This window comes from Podarcis pityusensis, assembly GCF_964106645.2.
Source record: "Podarcis pityusensis genome assembly, chromosome: 1".
NCBI classification, from domain to species: domain Eukaryota; kingdom Metazoa; phylum Chordata; class Lepidosauria; order Squamata; family Lacertidae; genus Podarcis; species Podarcis pityusensis.
Window position 1 is genome coordinate 139,422,972 of NC_138028.1, and position 19,908 is coordinate 139,442,879.

Below are 19,908 nucleotides of genomic sequence, written 5' to 3' on the forward strand. Positions count from 1 at the left end.
AACGGCGTTTCCATGTGCTGCTCTGATTTCACCAGAAGTGGCTTAGTCATGCTGGCCACATGACCCAGAAAAACTGTCTGCGGACAAACGACGGCTCTCTCGGCCAGTAAAGTGAGATGAGCGCCACAACCCCAGAGTCGTTCCCGATTGACTTAACTGTCAGGGGTCCTTTACCTTTAATTCAATTTCACACAGGGAAGTTTGCCTTCTGAAATGGGTGCTAAATGCAGTGAAGTGCAGCAGCACAGAGGACTGTGGCTGGCTTTGTAGCATTCTGTCTGCTGCTCCACCCCTAGTTACTGACTTGTTTCGTTGCTATGGAGGGAAGAGTTGAGCTATCCCTCAATGCATGGATGCAGTGTTTTGTGAGAACTTCTTGGGCTCTCGTTGAGAAAAGCAGATTGTTAATATGGGCTCACAGTCTTGACAGTTTATTCATCCTGATAATTGTGTTGCTTCAATGAATTCAATAAATTATTTCCCCCTGTCTTTGGAGTAATTCTGTTACTCTAAAGAAAAAATGCCCAGCTGTTTAAAAAGAAAACTGTGTTGCTTTTAAGCTGTGACACCATCTATTGTGTGTCATTTCACACCGGAAAATAAAGATTAATCACATGTGAGTAAGACCTGCAACAAAATGTTGCAGTGTATCCTTCTTCCCTAATGCTCCTGTTCAGGATTGTAGCCAGCCATATGCTCCTCCCTATACACTGCAAGGGGCTCAAAAAGACCAGTCCATTCTCTCTGAATCCCCACCCAATCATTCCAGTTTTTCTTCTCCAAGTGATGCAACTCCCATGATTCCTGGAGGTAGTTGAGCATGCTTAGTCTTTGGGAATGGGGGTTGCCCTTTTCACTTTTGTTATTTTTTAATTTTATACTTCTGCAAGTTTCTCAGCAGCCCTGTTTTGATTCTAATCGTGTCAGCACCAGAGTTTACTAGTAGATGGAATGAGATACCCAGCCAGCCCCGTCATCACACAGCACAATAACTTCAGAGATATGGCTACAGTTTCTATAATAATGATGACAATAATAATAATTAATGAAGATGACTATAAATATAAAAATTCCCAAACACTGGGTAGCAATCTGACCGTTGTAGGGTAAAATTGAGACTCTCTTCTTATTATGGGCTGAAAGAAGACTCCATCTTTAGATTTTTTTCTTCTTCTGTTTCTGCCAAGTGGATTCTGCAAGAAGTAGCCATTTTCTTGGTCCATGCTAAAGTGAATATGACTTTTATTTATAAAGTTTTCCTACTGAATTGTCAAAATTGAAGTGAATATTTTTAATTTAAAAAATTCTCACAAAAACTGCAAATATTTGGTAAAATATATTTTTCATTTGAAGTTGCCTCTCTTGGATTGCTAATACAGAAGGCTATCTCACAACTGGTTAATGTGAGGAAGCCTTACAATCTGGGGGGGGAAACCCGTGACTGGGGCTAGCAGAGCTCACTACAAAACACAATCAACCAAGCAAATCTGTTGGGGGGGAGATAGTGAGCTGGTGATCTAGTCTGGGCCACTGAGAGAAGAATTAGGATCTTCTGCCTTCATGTGGAAATAAAATTTAAATTAACTAAAAGTTGTCACCCTTGATACGAGCAATGTATTTCATGAGTGTGAAGATAATGTGTGTCCCGTGGTGCTTATTCCCACCATTTAGTACTCACCTAAAAGCTACCCATAGACCAACCACATAGAGATATGTGTTTTCTGGTAGAATCGGAAATCAATTTGAATGAAATGCCTCTTGTTTTATTTTGCTTTTGCTAACCAATTAAAAATATTTGTATACTGTGTCTAACCATTTCTGACACAGGCTCATTAATGTTGCTGAGTGCTACAGCTCTGGTCATTTTGGGTTGTTTCCACAGACATACATTGGGAAAAGTTTGATCTTCAAACAAAAAGACAAAAGACATCTCCTGGGATGCATACCCAGAAATTTAAGAAGTGATTTCACAAAAGCAAGGCAATTTTTGACCATTCCAGGCTGCCTTCTTTGTGCTTTCCAGAAACAGCTGAATACATTTTTGTTCTGACAAAACTTTTCCAACTTGCTCAATAGGTCCCTGCCATATAGATGTCCATTTTGTATTGTTTTAAACTTGCATTATGTTTGTGTGTTTGTTATGTTTGCACACTGTATTGTAACTTTTAAATATATATTTTATATATTGGGGGCATAGGTGGAAGGTGATTAATTGATTGGTTATAATGGCAGTGATAGATCTAGGAGGACCTCCAAACTCCACACCTGCTCTTTCAAGGAGAGTGCAATCCCATCCAGAGCAGCTGTACAACCCAATTGCCAGACCTGGGAACTGTCCACTGCTTCTTGTCAGCACTCCATCTTATAAAACCTCCTTGTCAGGACTCAACAATTTATTAGCTCTAATCCAGCCTATGATTGCATTCAGGCACCAGTTTAGGACATGTGCAGCTGCTCTTGATTCAGATGTTATAGAGTAATAATATTCATTCCATATAACAAATAATTCATGTATACTGTGTTATCTGTATGATGTTAGGCGCTCTGAGCCTGGCTTCTGCTGGGGAGGGCAGTGTAAAAATAATTTTATTATTATTATTATTATTATTATTATTATTATTATTATTATTATTATTCAACTGTGCTTTTTAGTTGGATGGGAAATTCCTTAAACAGCCCTGTAATGTGATCCAAACACCGAAATGAGGTGATTGCCCATTGAACTCATTAGAAACATCTTGAGCTAGAGAAAGTTGGAATCAATGGGACCTAAGTTAGGGCAAATCCAATTCTGTGTTTGAAGGATCTGAAACAGGAGAGTGCCCTCACCCTTCATGAACACCCTCTTTCCTAGACCCATTCTAAAAAAATAAAATAAATAAAGTAAATAAAAAAGTGACTGCGACCCTGAAGGTAGCGAAGTCTTCCTTTGGAAGCAAGCACCTCCGATTGCTTCACAGTTCTAGCTTTCTGCATCTGATTTATTTCCCCTCTTTCGAAAAAAAATATGGTCGGATTGGCAGGTGGACGATTACCTTGCGACAATCTAGCAAGGGCTGGGAACTATTACTCATTGGAAATAAAGCGGGGGGGGGGAGCTTTGGGTCATGACGTGTTGGGTCTCTTTGCGGGATGAACTTAACAGTTTGTGGCTATAAGTAGGCGAGGGGGCGCCCAGACTGGGGGTCTGCTGTGTGCCCCGTGGCCCTGGGAGGCTGGCATCGGCGGGGTCGGCGCCTGGCAGTTTCGCCTGGTCCCCTTGGCATCTCGGGCTCACGTCGCTCCGCGCCGGTCGCTGTCCACGGGGGGAGGTGCTGAAAGGGAGAAGGACGCCGGCGCGCTGCGGGCATCCTCTTGTCCTTGGCTGCCACCGCCTCCCCGCGAGCGGCGCTGATTTTCCTCCCCCCGCTGCTTGGCTGCTTCTGCCGCTTCTGCAGCCATTTTGCAACCAGCAGAGCCGGAGGCAGGGGCAGGCTGCCGGCGGAGCCGAGCGATGGGCTAGCAGCAGCTGTTGCGGGCAGGCGAGCCGGCACCATGGTGAAGAGGAAGAGCTCGGAAGGCCATGACCAGGAGAGCGGCCGAGGGGTCCCGCTGCCCATCCAGACCTTCCTATGGAGGCAAACCAGGTAAGAGAGAGTAGGGGGCGCTACCTGCGAAGCCTCGCTGGGGATGGAAAGGCTGGCGACCCCCAAGCAAGTGCCTACTCCTCCTGCAACAGCAAAAGGGAGCCGTGTGTGCGCCTGGCTGTATGGCGCTTGTTTCCAAGGGCTCGCCGTCAAATCAAGAGGGCTGAGGCTTTTTCCTTTTCTGATGAGAGTGCTGCGTGCTATAAGGGGTACTTCGAGCTTGTTTTTTAGAATTAAGGTGCTTCCACGTTTTCTCCCCCTCCCTGGCACCTGATGCCGTCCTCCAGCTGCAGTCAGACCCAAAGGCTTCACAGCAGCTCTGCCAGTCCCCTCGGTGAGCCACACTGGTCTGTAGAACCGGTTACATCGGTCGTCCCTGTGAGCAGCACAGTCCAGGAGAAGAAACCCCTGAAGCAAGCTATCAAACGTCAGAATGCATCTGCCTTTGAGCGGTGATGCTCTCCCACTGCCACCATGGCACAGCAACAAGCTTTTGCTTCAGAGTGTGGTGAATGCTGGGCTTGTGGAATAGGCTAGTCCACCAGCTATGGCTGTTCCTGTATAGAAATATGCCTGGCTACAGTATACCCTGCTGTAGCAACCTCCAGGTTAGATGACTGTAATGCACTGGGGGGAGGGGGCTGCCCTTAAAGACTGTTCAGAAGCTGCAGTTGTTGCAAAGGCGATGGTCAGTGTGTTGACCCGTGCAGCTGCTTGGAACCAGAGAACAATTCTGAAGAGGTTTTCACTGGCTGCCTACATGCTTCTGAGCCCAACTGAGGTTTTAGTGTTTATGTACAAAGTCCTGAATGACTTAGGACCCAGTTCTATGAAAGAATGCCTCTCAGCATTTTCCTGCTCAAGATTTAAGACCTACCAGCAAGGCTCTTCTTGTCATTCCATCACCAAGTGACACCTGTGGTGCTTTAGCTCAGTGAGGAGCCTTTTTGGTGCTTGTACCCTGGGGGTGGAATGCTATTCCCTCTGAAGTACAGCATTATTTAGCTTCTGCTGCCAGATGTAAACCCATTTCTTCCTCCAGGCCTTTAGTGGAGCTGGGTGTTGACATGCTGAGCTACCTGGCATTGTTAGATGAAGCAAATTAAGTTATTCAGGTTGAGGTAGTTTTATTGTTTTATAGTCTGATTTTATTGTATCTGTTTGTATTGGGTTGTAAAACCAATAGCACTTCTACTCAAAAGAGACCCTATGAAATTAATAAGTATTAATGATTAGACTTAGATTTAATAACTTTGGTGGGCTTACTCTTAGTATAACTAACATTGGATACAACTCATTGTATTTATTTGAACGTGACTCATCATGAGATTGCTTGCAGTGAAGGGAGGGCTATAAATATTATAATGAATTAATTCAATTTATAGCATGTTTAAGTCACTTTGCACAATTTTGTTGTTCACTACTTCACAGCATAACCTTATATTGAAATAGAATCCTGAAGACTTTCTGAGATAAAGAATGGAAAATGTCAGTTTACTATGATTTACACACAAACGAAATTATATTTTTTAAAGTACAATGAAATTAAAGCCATGCAACATCAGATGTAAATATATAAATATATAACTACAACTGGTATCACTTATACATCCCATTGCTTCCAGTCAGATAAATCTGATTCTGAACACATCGTTAAATAATCCATTAAAATCAATGAGATTGAAAGGTGTTTCACTTTGACTGGATAATGCTTAGTATATTTATGAATATAGTATAGAATATTTGTTAACTTCAGAAAATTATTGTTTATCATTTCATTTGCCTTTATAAGCTCAGACAAACAAAACAAAAAGCATCACTTTGCAATAGATATATTCAAAGTATCTCTTCCTCCACACCTTTAGTGGAGCTGGGAGTTGAGATACCGAGCCATCTGGTGTATATAATTATAGTCCATCAAAGGCCTTCATAAATGGAATTGTTTGCATCTAGTGCTTAAAAAAAATATAGTGAAGGAGACTGGGGAACATCCCTAGAGAGAGTGTTATACAGACAGGGGCATCTTCCGTCCCCCCCCCCAAAACTGCCCCCAGGAAAAACCCCTCACCACCGCTGAGAAAGGAGGCAAGACTTCAGAAAATGAAATTAACCAATGTCTTCATGTTCAAGAAGTTGGTGCTTCAGCTACCTGGGCCTCAGGCATTAAATGAGGCAAGGGGCTGTATTGTGTGAGTTTGGAAAGGGGACATTTTTGGTATCATCTCACACTATAACTCATTTGACATTTTTCAGTTAAGTTTGTTCAAGTGTTGCATTATCTTCTTCTCGTATGAAAACAACATTGACTTCTTTATTATTGGACTGATCCTACAGAGCAGGCCATGCCTTAGGCATGTAGAGGAGAGTTTACAATGGCTTCCACCTCACATTAGATCCCAGTACTAGTCACCTTTCCTTGCACCTGCATTGCCACAGCATCCTAAACCAGCCTTCCGCAGACTGGTGCCCTCCATATGCTGGCTGGGGCTGATGGGAGTTGTAGTCCAAAAACTTAAAGAAGATGGCAGCTTGGGGAAGGCTGTCATAAACATTTCCCAGGCCTGCTGGATGACTGTTATGAGTGGGTTACCACTGCTGTCCACTCACCTACACTGCACATATTTACCCTGAGACTCCCAGAATTGAAGCCTCTGATTGAATGGGTCTCCCTTGCTTTTCTTTAGCGTCAGCCCACCCCACCCTGACATGTACCATGTACTGTTGGGAAAGGGAAATCCCTCTGTCTCTAGTACTTACTGTAGCCCCTGCAGAAATCTCTCAGATGCAGCCACATGGGGCTATTTGTCAGCTTTGTAACATGCAGTTTCCTTGGGACCTTGGCGTGTGATTTATTTATATAGCCACAGTGTCGTAAGTAATTATGCCATTGTAACCTTCATTGTAATTCAGCATGTTTAATTGTGTTATGTACCTATGACCATTCCTTTGACAAGCTTCTTTTTTCTCCCCTCAGTGCATTTTTGAGGCCCAAACTGGGAAAACAATATGAAGCTTCATGTGTGGTATGTGACTTTCAATTATATATATATATATATATATATATATATATATATATATATATACGGATTTGCATGCATTTCCTTAATTTTAGTAAAGGAAACTGGCAGACTTTTGTTAAGCTCAATGGCCCAAATGTAGCACTTGCCTTACCATGGCAAAAGTAGCTAAGTACAAACCAATATTACTATATATAAATTTATTATCATGATTTACACTGTTAGCTGTTTTATACAAAAAAAGTTTCCATTATTATGTACTGGCAAAATCAATATAATTCTGACAGATGAGATTCTGAGCATGAAGATTGCAGAGGGTGTGTGCTCATATCCATTGCAGAATCCCTGCCAGTAAGGCTGGTACACAGGTTTTATAACATCAGGAAGAACTTTCTGGCAGTAAAAGCAGTTTGGCAGTGGCACAGCCCCCTAGGAATGTGGTGGACTCTCCTTCAGTGGAGGTTTTAAAGCAGAGGCTGGATGGCCATCTGTCAGGGATGCTATGGTTGAGATTCCTGCAGTTCAGTGGGTTGCACTGGACGACTCTTGAGGTCCTTCCCAACTCTACAATTTTATGATTTAATGAACTCAGTTGTTCTTGAAGCCTTTTGGTTCTGCTTTTGCTAATATAGGATATCAGCACCTCATGTCAATCACATATCACTGATGCAGATGGTTATGCCTTGTTGTGTTTGCTGGACCTCATCAGACATACTATGAATGATGCCCTCTAGCTTAATGCATGAGTTTTGACTCCCTATGCTCTTCTGTTCAGTTGGCACAGCTACAAATGCTACTTCAAAGAAATATGACCCATTTCTTTTCAGGCTTCTAGCATATGACCTTGATTTACTGAATCACTCCTGCAGAGCAAATAAATCATTTACTACTCATGCTTTATATATCATGTGAAGAAAACACTATTTTCCTCACTTTCTCAAAGTTCTTGAATTCTGACAGGTACAAGCAGAAAATTCACAACTGTTGCTATGCTATACTGTTTCACACAGCTGAAATGTGGGGTTGTGGGAATTAATGTTTCAATGCACTCTTCCATATCAAACACTCCTCCCCAAGCATGTCAGGACAAAGCATCCCAGTTAGCTTCCCTTGTAGAGGATTTTGTTTCGGTCTGCATTTTTGAGCAAACTGACCTGATTCACACACCCTGGACTGATGTGTGAATTAAAATGAAATTATCCTTTGGTCTTCACATTTCTCCACATATAAAAACAAAAACAGACAGACACTCCTACAGGAGGCAGTTAATCTGCTGATCATGTTTCAGAGTTCTAGGGAGAACCATTGCAACTCAAGGTGCTTCACTTTCAAACAACCCGGACTCTCACTCTCTGAATTTTTCTCTCTTCCTGTCCATTCAAGTTGCAGACTGGCTCCAAAACATCACTCCTGCTTTCAGTCACCAGCTGGAGGACATAATCTTCCCAAACACATTATACTGTATTCCAAATGTTGGAGAGAGGGTCCTAGTTATCAGGAGAACAACTCTTGTGATTTGCTTTCATAATTTGCTCCCATTATGTTCTTATTAGTAAGCTATTAGCTTAACTAAATATGGTCTCCCTGCGTTCATAATGCCACTGAAATACGATCATAAATTCCTTTTAGGGAGCTCATTTGCTAGCTTGCTTTTTACAGTCACAGTCCATTACCCTACTCCAAGTACATGGATGAGAAGAGGGAGCAGTGGCAGTATTATTCATGCAGTCCTCCATTATGCTAATATCGCTTTGATACTACACAGTATGTAGGAGATGGAGTGGGAAGGTGAGGGTAGCATGAGGACTCTGGCACAGACCACTTGGACCTACATTTTTAACTTTCCACAAAATGTGTCAAAGTGCTTCTAGAGCACAGATAGTCAATGTTGTGTCCTAGAGACATTGATGGACCAGCACTCACAATCAGCCCCAGTCAGAATGGCCAATGGTCAGGGATGATGGGTATGGTAGTTCATCAATATTTGGAGGGCACTACATGCTTCCCCTGCACTGGAGTATGGAGCAGAGTAAGAGACCTGGGAGGAGGCTTCCCATCAATGCAGAGGATTGCTGGGGAGAGGCAACCAGTTACTACATTTCCATTCTGCTCTAGCTTCCGGGCTACTACATCACCTCCAAGGGCATTGAGTGTTGGACCTCTTCTCTCGTGCTTCTGACTTACCAGTGTATTTCAGAAGCAAGCCCTCTATTAACAAGCCTTGCTGTAGCCTTTTCATTTAATCAATCAGAACATATAGTATATACTCGAGTATAAGCAGACCCGAATATAAGCCAAGGCACCTAATTTTAGCACAAAACCCTGGGGAACTTATTGACTCGAGTATAAACCCGTTCACCACATCACAAACCTGGTGGTGGCGGCAGCGATGGAGGAAGAACAAGCAGCCCAAAAGGGCTCCTTTTGGGCCACTCGTCCCTCCGCCGGCGCCTCTGCCGCTCACAAGAGCAGGCATAGGAGCCGCAGTTGGGAGAGGCACAGCACAGCGCCTCTCCCATCTGCGGCTTCCTGTGCCTGCCCTTGCGAGAGGCGGGTGGCGGCGGCAGGACCAGGGGCGAGAAAGGGCTCCTTTCGGGCCGCTCATCCCGCCACTGCCGCCTCACTCAAGTATAAGCCGAGGGGGGCTTTTTCAGCATAAAAAATGTGCTGAAAAAGTCGGCTTATACTCGAGTATATACGGTAACTAGATCCAAAACATGCTTCCCAAGCTAGATATTGGAGCTCTTTGCTTTGTATCATCATGTGGAAATGTTCTTCCTGGCTCTGTCAGTGCTTTCTGCCCTGCTCTCCAGTCTTTTGTTCTATTGACACTGTAATTTCCTAAATGTCAAGGAGACAAAGTCCTTTTCTTTTACCGTTTAAGATTGTAACAGTCTTATAAAATTCAATAGTGTCCTGTGTATTTTTAGAATCTGAGTTGCCAAGTTGAAGCCATTGAAGTGTGTGATGGTGCACTATTTTTAGACACATCCCTTTTGTATTTGCTGAATTTGTTGATGTATTGTGCTGTATTTGGAGGTCGCTTTTAATGTTGTACTTTCCAACCCAACCCAAAAATATAGAGATTCCCCCCCCCCCTCTTTGTCTCATCGGCCACCATATAACTCAATATCTTCCTGTTTTCCTATAATAGTTAAACTTTCAGTAGCTATGGATGAATGTGGGACAAAACCAACCACAGTATTCTGTTTAAAACAATACATTACAACTTTATTGACGCTTAATTGCAATATTAATACTATGAAGTTTATTTAAAGGATTACTTATAAAGCTTGTGGTTTCACTTAGTTACTGTATGATTAAATAGCACCCACATACACAATAGGGTTACTGTCTCTTTAAGAAGCTGCCTATGTAAGGTTGCTTTTTCACCCCAAATCAAACCCTTGGCAATTACCCTATAGTGCTCCCTTGCCAGTTAATGCACTATACCCAGAGGACTTCACAAGCAGTCTGTCCAGACCCCCATAAACATTTACTTGTAAGTTTTAAAAAAGTAAACTTTTATTATAACAGTCTAATGGTACAAACTAGGAAAGTCCAGGTGCTCTTACAAGGCAAAGGAGTAGCATCAACAAATCTGGTCCAAGATCACAAGCCAAGGTTCAGGAGTTTGCATGGGAGCTGTGAACATGTTCTAACAAGTTTATTCCTTATCTGAAGACAGGTATACCTCCTGGGGGTGGGAAAAGTCTCTTCTCATCTCTTGATGTGCCATCAATCCCTGAGCCTGTGTCTTCCTCTGAACTCTCCTGCTCTGTCCTAGCAAGCTGGGAAGGATCAGTCCTTGTGTTTCTCGCCTTGCCGGTTCCAGGCTTATCTAGGTGCAGGGTGGGGTGGGGTGGGGAGCTTCATCAAGTGGTCTCTACAGCATAGTCTGATCCCCTTCTCTTCACACTCTGAGTTCTCATCCTCAGGTGCCTCGCACTCCTAGTCTGAATCAGAGGACTCAGGAGGAACCATAACACAGTAATCGCCTTAGTGACCCATACCTCCTGCAATCTGGAGTTTTTCAGGATTCTCTCAGGATTGCACCTATGGTCTTTAACTTGGTCCAGCAATAGCTACCACCTCAAGTTCATAATGAACAATGCTGTTACTTACAGCAGCTTTCTTGAAGGCTGTCTTGCTCTCATATTTCCTCCCTCGACTCTTTGCTCCAGTGATATCAGCTCCTGAGCTGGATCTCCAACTTCCTTTCAGACACCAGCCTCTGCCACTGCTCCCTAAGCCCCTTCCAACTTCCCCACTGATCTCAGTTCCAACAATTACTCCCCTCCAGAGCAGGATGGAACCTGGCCCTTTTTTTACATTAAGGACTACAGTTTCCTGACCACTGTCCTGTTAGCTAGGAATGATGGAAGTTGTAGTCCCAAAACACCTGGAGGGCCAAGTTTGGAGATGCCTGATCTAGAATCAGGGCACTTCATTGTTACCTAAAAAAGTGGTACAGATGGTTTGAAAGGACATACATAAAATAAGTCTTTCATAGAATGATAGAGGATCATCTAGTCCAACCCCCTGTAATGCAGGAATAGGCAGCTGTCCTTTATGTCCTGCAACATTGGCATCATCAACAACATGCTCCAACCAACTGAGCTATCCATGGCGACACTGCAGTTTTAAAATGTCCTGAAAATTTCTTAACCAAGTATTGCTACTATTCCCTGCTGATTATTATATGAGAGTCTTGCATGAATGAAAAGCCTTGTTCAAACACGCTATCCTGTGTTTAAAAAGCAAGCAAAGGACTTGTCCACACTTACTTTCCCCCACTCTTTCCAGTCACAATCCATGATTTAAAGCTCTAAGTCCGAGCACCCTGTTTATTTTTACCCTAGAGCTTTTCCTGCAAAAACCTGCTCTTTAAGGCTCAATCAGAGCAAGCGACAAACCATGGAAAATGAAAACTGATGTTTGCTCCAAATCAGCTTTCAAGAGCAGGTTTTTATGGGGAAAGGTCTGGGACAAAAAAAAGAGAAATGTTCGGTCATGGAGTGTTAAAAGAAATTGCTGAACAAAAGTGTGGGTAAGCTCAAAATGTTCTTTTCTATTACACCTTATAAATTTGTTCCAAAAGGAAACAAGGGGAGACTCAGGGGTGCCAACTTGAATAAAAGATTGGGGGGGCAGGTAAGCCCTGCCCCACATAATTGATCACGTGACATGGTGTGCGCACACAATTTGAATGGCAATGCCCATCAACTTGGGGAGGATAGCCCCCTCAAATATTTTATTGGGGGGCAAAGCCCCCTCAGCCCCTAGGAGTTGGCGCCTCTGTGGAGACCATTGATTTATGTTAATTTATCCATTTATGCTACCCCACAGTGGCTTCCTGGTAGCTGTTCTTTAACTGAAGGTTTTTTGGGGGGGGTTATTTACACTTGCTAGCAATCAAAATTTCAGCACTGACAGGCCGATTTTCAATCAAAGTCTGATTTGTTTACTTATAAACTTATTTATAAGCTGCCTTTTGTGAAGTTGCCCACACAGAGACAGCTTTACATATCAATGAACACAATACCATTGAAAACGAAACTAGGCAATTTAAATGGCGGCAGTACATAATAATTTAAAAACATAGCCTGGTTAAAAATAAATAAAACAGCAGGCAGAACAGATTCAGCACTTTAAAATGCTACACATTCTAAAACAGCTCTCACTCATTAAACAAAGGCATAGATTAGGAAAAAGCTAGTCCCCCCCAAAAAATAGGTTTAAAACACCCGCTTTAAAATTTGCAGTTGGGGGGGGGCCCTCCACGGTTACATAATCTTGGACCTCCACAGAAAAGCCTGTTTCTTGTGGCAGCCAACAAAACTGGCCTTATAGACAGGCCTTGAAGAAGGGTATAAGTGGTTCTTCTAAATCATTGAGGGAAGGGGGTTATTGGTTAGTTTTTGTCTTTTTAGGTTTTTTCTATTCTCATTTTGCATTTTTATGTTGTGAACTGCCCTGTGAAGTTTTTAGGTCAAAAACAGCACTTTGAATGGTTGGGCTTTTATCCTTTCACAAAAACATCTTAGGACAGTGCCAAGCAAATGCAAATGTTTTGATGGGTTTCCTGAAGCAAACACTGCTGCTGCTGCTGCTGCTGTTGATGTTACTTAAATTGATATACCACCCTTCACCCAAGAATCATAGGGTGATTTACAGCATGAAAATACAAAATGCATGAAACAAACAAAACAAATAAAAGTACAACCCCTTACAACTTTCATCAGCTCTGACCATTAGCCATGACCTGGCTGCTCATGGGAGTCCAACAAGGGCCCAGAAGTTCCTGACATATTGACAGACGTGTGTCAGCCCTCTGTACTTAAATCTAGGAGCAATGGGCTGAATAGGGTTTCCATGCATGTGCACATGGTTTCCAGAGATAATGTGCCCACTGTCCACCATTGAAACGTGGGCCAGTCAGACTTCCTGTGTGAAGAATGGAACTGTCCTCATTAAATTTACGTATGGTACTATTTTCATACAAAGCAGAAATGTTCAGTCTTTCAAGAACATGTAATAGGATTGTTTTTTTTTTCTTTTTCCTCCTTCATTTTAGTCCTTTGAAAGAGTTTTGGTTGAGAATAAGTTGCACGGTCTTTCACCGGCCCTTTCTGAAGCCATCCAGAGCATTTCTCGCTGGGAACTGGTCCAAGCTGCCTTACCACATGTTCTTCACTGCACGGCGACACTGCTTTCCAATCGGAACAAGTTAGGTTAGTGCGCATGTTAGGATGCTATTATGCTAAAAACCTAATTATGTTCTGTCTAGTTTAAACTGATGGTTCTCAAAGCAGGATAAGCTGTGGCTAAGGGATGCATTTACCTACCCCTTTTGATTTCAGTTGGTTGTGATTGAGCAGAATGACTCCTGGTACACCCTGTTCATTTCTCAGCTATGTGGGTTTGGGAGATCTATCCTGAGAAGGGCCCAGAAGTCCTGTTTTCTTTCTCTGGCACCACTAGGTAAACAAATTGTCTTAGGGCAATCTGGGCATTACATTAAGGTTACCAGACGTTCCCGTTTCCCAGGGACATTCCCCGAATTTACAAATCAGTCCCCTGACAAAATCCTATCATTCCTACTGAAGTTGAAAAGTGTCTCCGGATTCATTGAAAAAAATCTGGTAACCTTACATTACATGCCTAGGTCCCTTTGCTGCTTCTGGGTGGATGACTGTGAGTGAAGAATCAGGGGTGGAAGAAAAAGAACGTGTCACTCTGCCTTTACCTGCTATTCAAAAGCCTATTTCCAGCCTATTTACACACACACACACACACACACACACACACACACACCCATCAAATTATGGGGGGAGGGGAAGCTAGAGAGAACGTCTAGATAAAGACTGAACATTGTAACAGCCCATGGCCTTGGTCTGGAGGAGAACATTTAAACTTTCAATTAATTATATCACAGTAGTAGTTTTAGTAGCGTAGTAGTAAAATAAATGTTGCTTGGCCATAAGCCATAGCAAAACTAATATATCAACAAAAGACAAAATCCAACAACAGTGCATAGGAAGACCCAGAACGTCTTGCTGTATTTTCTCATCTAGGACATCAGGATAAACTTGGTGTTGCAGAAACGAAGCTGCTTCATACTCTGCACTGGATGTTGCTAGAAGCTCCTCAAGACTGCAGCAATGACCGCTTTGGAGGAGGAGGAGACAGGGCATCGAGCTGGAGAGGGAGCAGCAGCGCTTTCATCCACCAGATTGAAAACCAGGGATCTCCAGGGCATCCAAGGCGTGACAGCACCAATGAAGAGGAGGAGAACAACAGGAGGAAGTTCTTTCAGAATTCAATGGCCACAGTGGAGCTCTTTGTATTCTTGTTTGCTCCGCTAGTTCATAGGATCAAAGTAAGTGCTTAAAGTAAAGGCTCATCAGCACTTCTGCTTGTCCCGTGCCTAGAAAGTATTAAATTACTTACAATGTCCAGAAGTGGCTACTGTGTTTCCTTCCTAGACCTCCAGTGTTGTGGGACACTCTGATTCCATCACCACTCCCAGAGTTCCCCTTGTCCCTGCTTTATTTCCCTCAGGTTCACTCATACTTATACAGACAGAAGCATGGAAGCTCAAGTCAGACAACCCTCCAAATCCTGCTGTGGAGGATTCTGGAGGAGGCCTGGACCCACAAGGGCAACCATTCCATCTTTCATGTCTGGCATTCCTATGGTATCTCACAGAAACTTTTCTTTTAGGATATCAAATGGAGGGTGTGGCAGAGTCCTTGTAAGCAACCCCTTTTCTTTCTTTCTTTCTTTCTTTCTTTCTTTCTTTCTTTCTTTCTTTCTTTCTTTCTTTCTTTCTTTTTGCTGTATAAAATGTTTATTCGGTGCATGAAATGATTCTTACAATTTCTACCACCTTCATCACAGGTAGAATTGCATTACATTTTTGGAGAGTGAAATTGGAACCAGCAATAAGAACTTCAGATACTCTTCCCCAACTACAGCAACACAGAGCCAATGGCTGCTCCTACTGCCTGCACCCCAAACCCAGTCACAAGACACCTCGTGCACAACATACCACCCCCATGATTGTCCACACACTTTTGTGGATAAACCATGTGTAAAATGGAATAAGAGAGTGGTTTATAGGACAGAAGGACTCTACCTATGAGATTTTGGAACAAGGAATCTCTGGGTTTAAATAAAAAATATCAATGCTCTTCTCCGTCAGATCCACAGGTGTCCCCATGTTCTTGTGTCCTTTTAGGAATCTGATCTGACTTTTCGTCTGGCCAGTGGCCTTGTTATTTGGCAGCCGATGTGGGAGCACAGGCAACCTGAAGTTTCCGCCTTTACTGCACTGGTTAAACCCATCAGGAATATAATCACAGGTTTGTGGTTGTGTTAATGCATGCAAAAGTACTTAGAAACTGAAAGTCATAGAGAAGTAGCTGGTAAGTGTCTGTTATAGAGTTTCAGAGGCTTCCTCAAACTTCCACCAAAGAACCGATAGCAAATTCTTTTGAAGAGAACCACCTCTTAATAGTAGATGTAGTATCTAACAGGGCTCCAAGTCCCTAACACAGAGCTGGGGAACCTTTTCCAGACCAAGGGTCACAGTGTCTCATGGGAAACATTCCAGGGGACACATGACAGTGGTGGGTGGCCATATGTCCAGAATTTCCTGGAATACTGTGGTCAAAAGCAGTGTCCGGGCAGAAATCGGCAAGACTTCCCAGAAAATCCAGATGTATGGCATGCCATGTCAACTTTGGCCCCCCAAAAACTTTTGTGTCTGGATTTTCACTTTCTGAAATATGGCAACTCTAGCGGCCAGAGGCAAAGTAGGGGCAGTAGTGCATGTGAATGTAATCTTTGTTCAGTAGTCTACTATCTACAGACACTCAAACACCCTCTCTATCATCCATCAAGAGGCATTTGGTGGTATTCATTGCTGCACTATTGCAAAAGTGCCAAATGGAACGACACTCCCCCCTCCCGTATACAGTTCTGGGGGTTCACACCCAGCTAATTTCAGAGGTGCATGGAGAAGGATAGGGGAGATGCCCCATTGCACAAACTGAAGCCCTTCCACAGGGCTTTCACTGACAGAGTTAATCAGGTGACTCCTGTGCATTATCAGAGTTCAATGACACCTCCCACCCAGGTGAAAGCACTAGAAGAGGGTGTGAAGTAAGGTTGGTGAGGGTTGTAGCCTGGAGAGAGCCTGAAGGGATTGATAGAGAAGCCTGGGAGGCTGCATTTGCATGATTCAATAGGTTTTTGTTTGTTTTATTTAAAAATCCATGCACTTCTTAGCCAATTCCAGTGTTTCTGTGCTTTGAGTCACACAGCTTGCCTACTAACAAGTTCTTCATTTGCCAGCAAAGAGGAGTTCTCCAATGAAAAACCAGACTCTGACATGTGAATCTCCTAATGTGGATGCTGGACGTACAGAGGTAATGTCTGAGGCTGTACAATCTTTATTGGAATCACAGGGAGGGGAGGGGCAGTGGGGCGAGCTAAGGAACTGGGCTGAGGAAAGCATTTTTCTGCAGGGAAGGAAGCGATCCTGGAAACGAATGGGTTGTCCTTCCCACTTGCTCCTCTAGGCAGGCTAATGTGCAAATACCAACCACAGTCGCTTTGGGAACTCAAGAGAAGTGTAATAACTTTAAACAAATGCTTGCTGTATAATGCAAATTAAATCCTAGCAGAACCTGAAATAACAAAAGCTAAAATCCACTTAATCCATATCCACTTAACCTCAGCCATCAAAGGTTGGCTTTAAATGATTGCCCTCTGTAAGAGGTTCAGGCCTTTATTCAGGATTTCAGGGAAAGAAAGTTTCATAAGCAGCCACTGTGAGAACAGAATGATGAACTAGATAGGAGCCTTCTTGGATCAGATCTATGCTAGGTGTGGAGAGCTGCCAACCATCCCAGTATCATTCCCCTTTAAACAGCCATGGCTTCCCCCACAAAAGCCTGAGGACAACAGTTTAACCACTCTAAGAATTGTTGCTCTGCACCTAGAAAGATAACACATCAGAGAGCTAGAACAAGTTTTACACGAACACAGTTCTTTCAAAGAACAGGTTTGAACTGTGCACTTGACATGGACTGTGTTTCTTATAAAGGCAATTCCTTTCCCTTTAATTGCAGTCTAGAGTTGCACCACCACGCTCCTCATTTTGCAAATAGTGTAGCAGAGTGAAGTAGAAAACAGCAACAAGATTCCTGCATGGTGGATGCAAGGCAAGCTCACTGCTACACCATGGGAGTAGATCCTTACAGTGCAGTCTTTTATATATGTGCTTCATTCAAAGCAAGTGCAGTTTCTTTCAGTGGGTTTTACCCTCAAGAAAATATGCAAAGGATTGCAGTTTCAGTGTGTAGCCTAGTTATGCAGACTTCAACCATTATTCCTGCAGTGAAGCTTTCAAGGAGGACATCTGAATGTTCAGTTCCTCCGATTAACAGCAAGAGTAGTTTGGATTACATGTTAGGCAGAACAGCAAACTGCACATTTTGATTGCATTTCTCTCTGTGAAATATTTTTGCACCCACAGGGGCTCCAGGTAGTGTGTGAAACACCCCAGCCAGATGCAGTGCCCCCCAGGCCTGCTTTCTCAGGCTGCCACCGTGGAAATTCTATTGATGGAAGTGTGTCATCCCAAGCCTCCCAGGAGAAAGGACCCCCCTATCCTAGGTAAAAGCTGATCTTCTAGAAGGGCTCCTCCTTGTCTCTCTTTTCTCCGCATCCCTGTCCCCTTCTTCTATGATCATAGGATTCTTCCCACAGTTAGAAAAGACAGAGAAAGATTATTTCTGTTCTAAATATTAAAATGGGAGTCTTCCAGTTGTGTGATTCTGTTTGAAATGTATTTGGACTATAAAATGTGTGTTGAATATAACACTAATTTAACACCCACCGCCCTCATTGGTGGCCTTGCTATCTTCCAGGACTTCACTTCACATACAGCTCTGGAGGAGACTGTGGGACGTTGGTGCCTTCCGTATGCCCTAGCAGTGCTGTGGGAACTGCTTTTCCTTCCTCACACAGCATTGCTGCGAATGAGGCAGGCACCTTCCTCTCAGTTTGTCCCCTTCAAAGCTTCCTGAGGTGTTACATTGTTGCCACTAAGGGGCATTATTTCTTTGCCCGTTTAAGTTTTTTTTTTTTTTTTAATAATTTTTATTAAGGTTTTAGACAACAAAGAAAGAGAAAAAAACACACACAATACATATAACAACAACACACACAAAAAGCAACACAAAATTCAACAATAAAAAAACAAAAAACATAACAATTAAAAACAGTATCTCTTTTCCATTTCCATTTTTAAGTTACTTATTTTCTGGACTTCCTCATACCTCCCTCTTTTGTATTCCAATCCAAATTATTTGTCCAGCAGTTTCTTTTCCACTTTTTTAATCTCAATCTTTAGTTTGATAAAATATTAAAATATATAACTTCAACTTCTTTAAACCTAATCCTTGGTCTTAGTATCATATAACGTTAAAATTTTCCCTCTTAATATCAAATTTCCATTTCTTTAAACATCTTTAATCTTAATCTTTAATCTTAGTCTATCATTAACTTTAACCTGTACAGCTGGAAACCACTTGTTTTCAGTCCAACATCACTCTAACATTCCTTAATTTTGCAGTGTTTCTGAAGATAGTCTTTGAATTTCTTCCAATCTTCCTCCATCGACTCTTCTCCCTGGTCACGGATTCTACCAGTCATTTCCGCCAATTCCATATAGTCCATAAGTTTCATCTGCCATTCCTCCAGCGTGGGAAGTTCTTGTGTCTTCCAATACTTTGCGATGAGTATTCTTGCTGCTGTTGTTGCATACATAAAGAAAGTTCTATCCTTTTTTACCACCATTTGGCCGACTATGCCCAGGAGGAAGGCCTCTGGTTTCTTAGGGAAGGTATACTTAAATACCTTTTGTCAGGGCTGCCTCAAGTCTCAGCTCACAAAAGACCAACGCCTGTCTCTTCTTATATACAAAAGTGTTTATTGCAGTTCATTGTTTGCTTCACATCCGAGGCGCGCAGCCCTACGTCCGCTAGGCTTAGACCGCTGAAGTCCCCTCTGAATCCGTCCCTCCCTTGCACCAGTTTAAGAGGCTTGCGCTGCTCCACCTCTTTCTCTCTTTCCTTTTCCGCAGGGTCTTTCTGCCCGCTGGGGTTTCGCCCCTCCTGGATTCCTCTGACGCGGAATCAGACTGCTCTTGCCCCCTCCTGCGGGCTTTGGGACCTGGCCCCTCCTCCGGGCTCCCTGTACTTCCGCGCGCCTCTACATTTGAACTTGGCGCGCGCGCCCAACCTCTAACCTTCCTTTTGACAGCTACACTACTCCCTTCACTACTCCCCTCCCCTTCCGGGAGGGTGGCTTGCTCCGACCTCCCTCCTTTCTCTGCTGCCAGAGCTGCTTCCCCTGATACACTGAAACCTCCACCCCCTTCGCTGCACTCTGGCGGGGAGGCTGGTCCTGACGCCCAGCTGCCACTTTGGGAATCCCCGCTGGCCCCCTGCTCCTGACACGTCCCCCCTGGGGCTCCCCTGGCCTTGACTACCGGCGCCCCCTTCTGGGAATCCTCTGATTCGCTGGAAAGACTCATGGAATCTCTTGAGTCATTGTCATCCTCTTCCTCGCTGTCCTGGGATTCATCCCCATCGCTCTCCATCTCCTGCCTACCCTGTGCCTCTGTCCCTGAACCCCTGACACCTTTTTTAATTCATTATATATCATTTCCCAGAAAGCCTTAATCTTTG

At 43.4% G+C, this 19,908-nt stretch overlaps 1 protein-coding gene across 11 annotated transcripts in view; it reads left to right on the top strand.

Moving 5' to 3' along the window:
• Window positions 1-3,095: 3,095 nt before the first annotated feature.
• The window catches only part of UNC80 (unc-80 homolog, NALCN channel complex subunit), a 176,971-nt gene continuing 160,158 nt past the window's right edge, over window positions 3,096-19,908 (top strand). For 8 of the 11 annotated variants that reach the window (XM_081014940.1, XM_081014945.1, XM_081014947.1 and 5 more), the window contains exons 1-7: window positions 3,096-3,626; window positions 6,601-6,649; window positions 13,221-13,377; window positions 14,221-14,525; window positions 15,387-15,510; window positions 16,505-16,578; window positions 17,691-17,830. In XM_081014940.1, the coding sequence (XP_080871066.1) occupies window positions 3,535-3,626; window positions 6,601-6,649; window positions 13,221-13,377; window positions 14,221-14,525; window positions 15,387-15,510; window positions 16,505-16,578; window positions 17,691-17,830 (941 nt within the window). In that variant the 5' untranslated portion in view covers window positions 3,096-3,534. The remainder of the gene's footprint in view (window positions 3,627-6,600; window positions 6,650-13,220; window positions 13,378-14,220; window positions 14,526-15,386; window positions 15,511-16,504; window positions 16,579-17,690; window positions 17,831-19,908) is intronic. The other 3 variants (XM_081014949.1, XM_081014946.1, XM_081014941.1) reach the window with 1 other exon arrangement.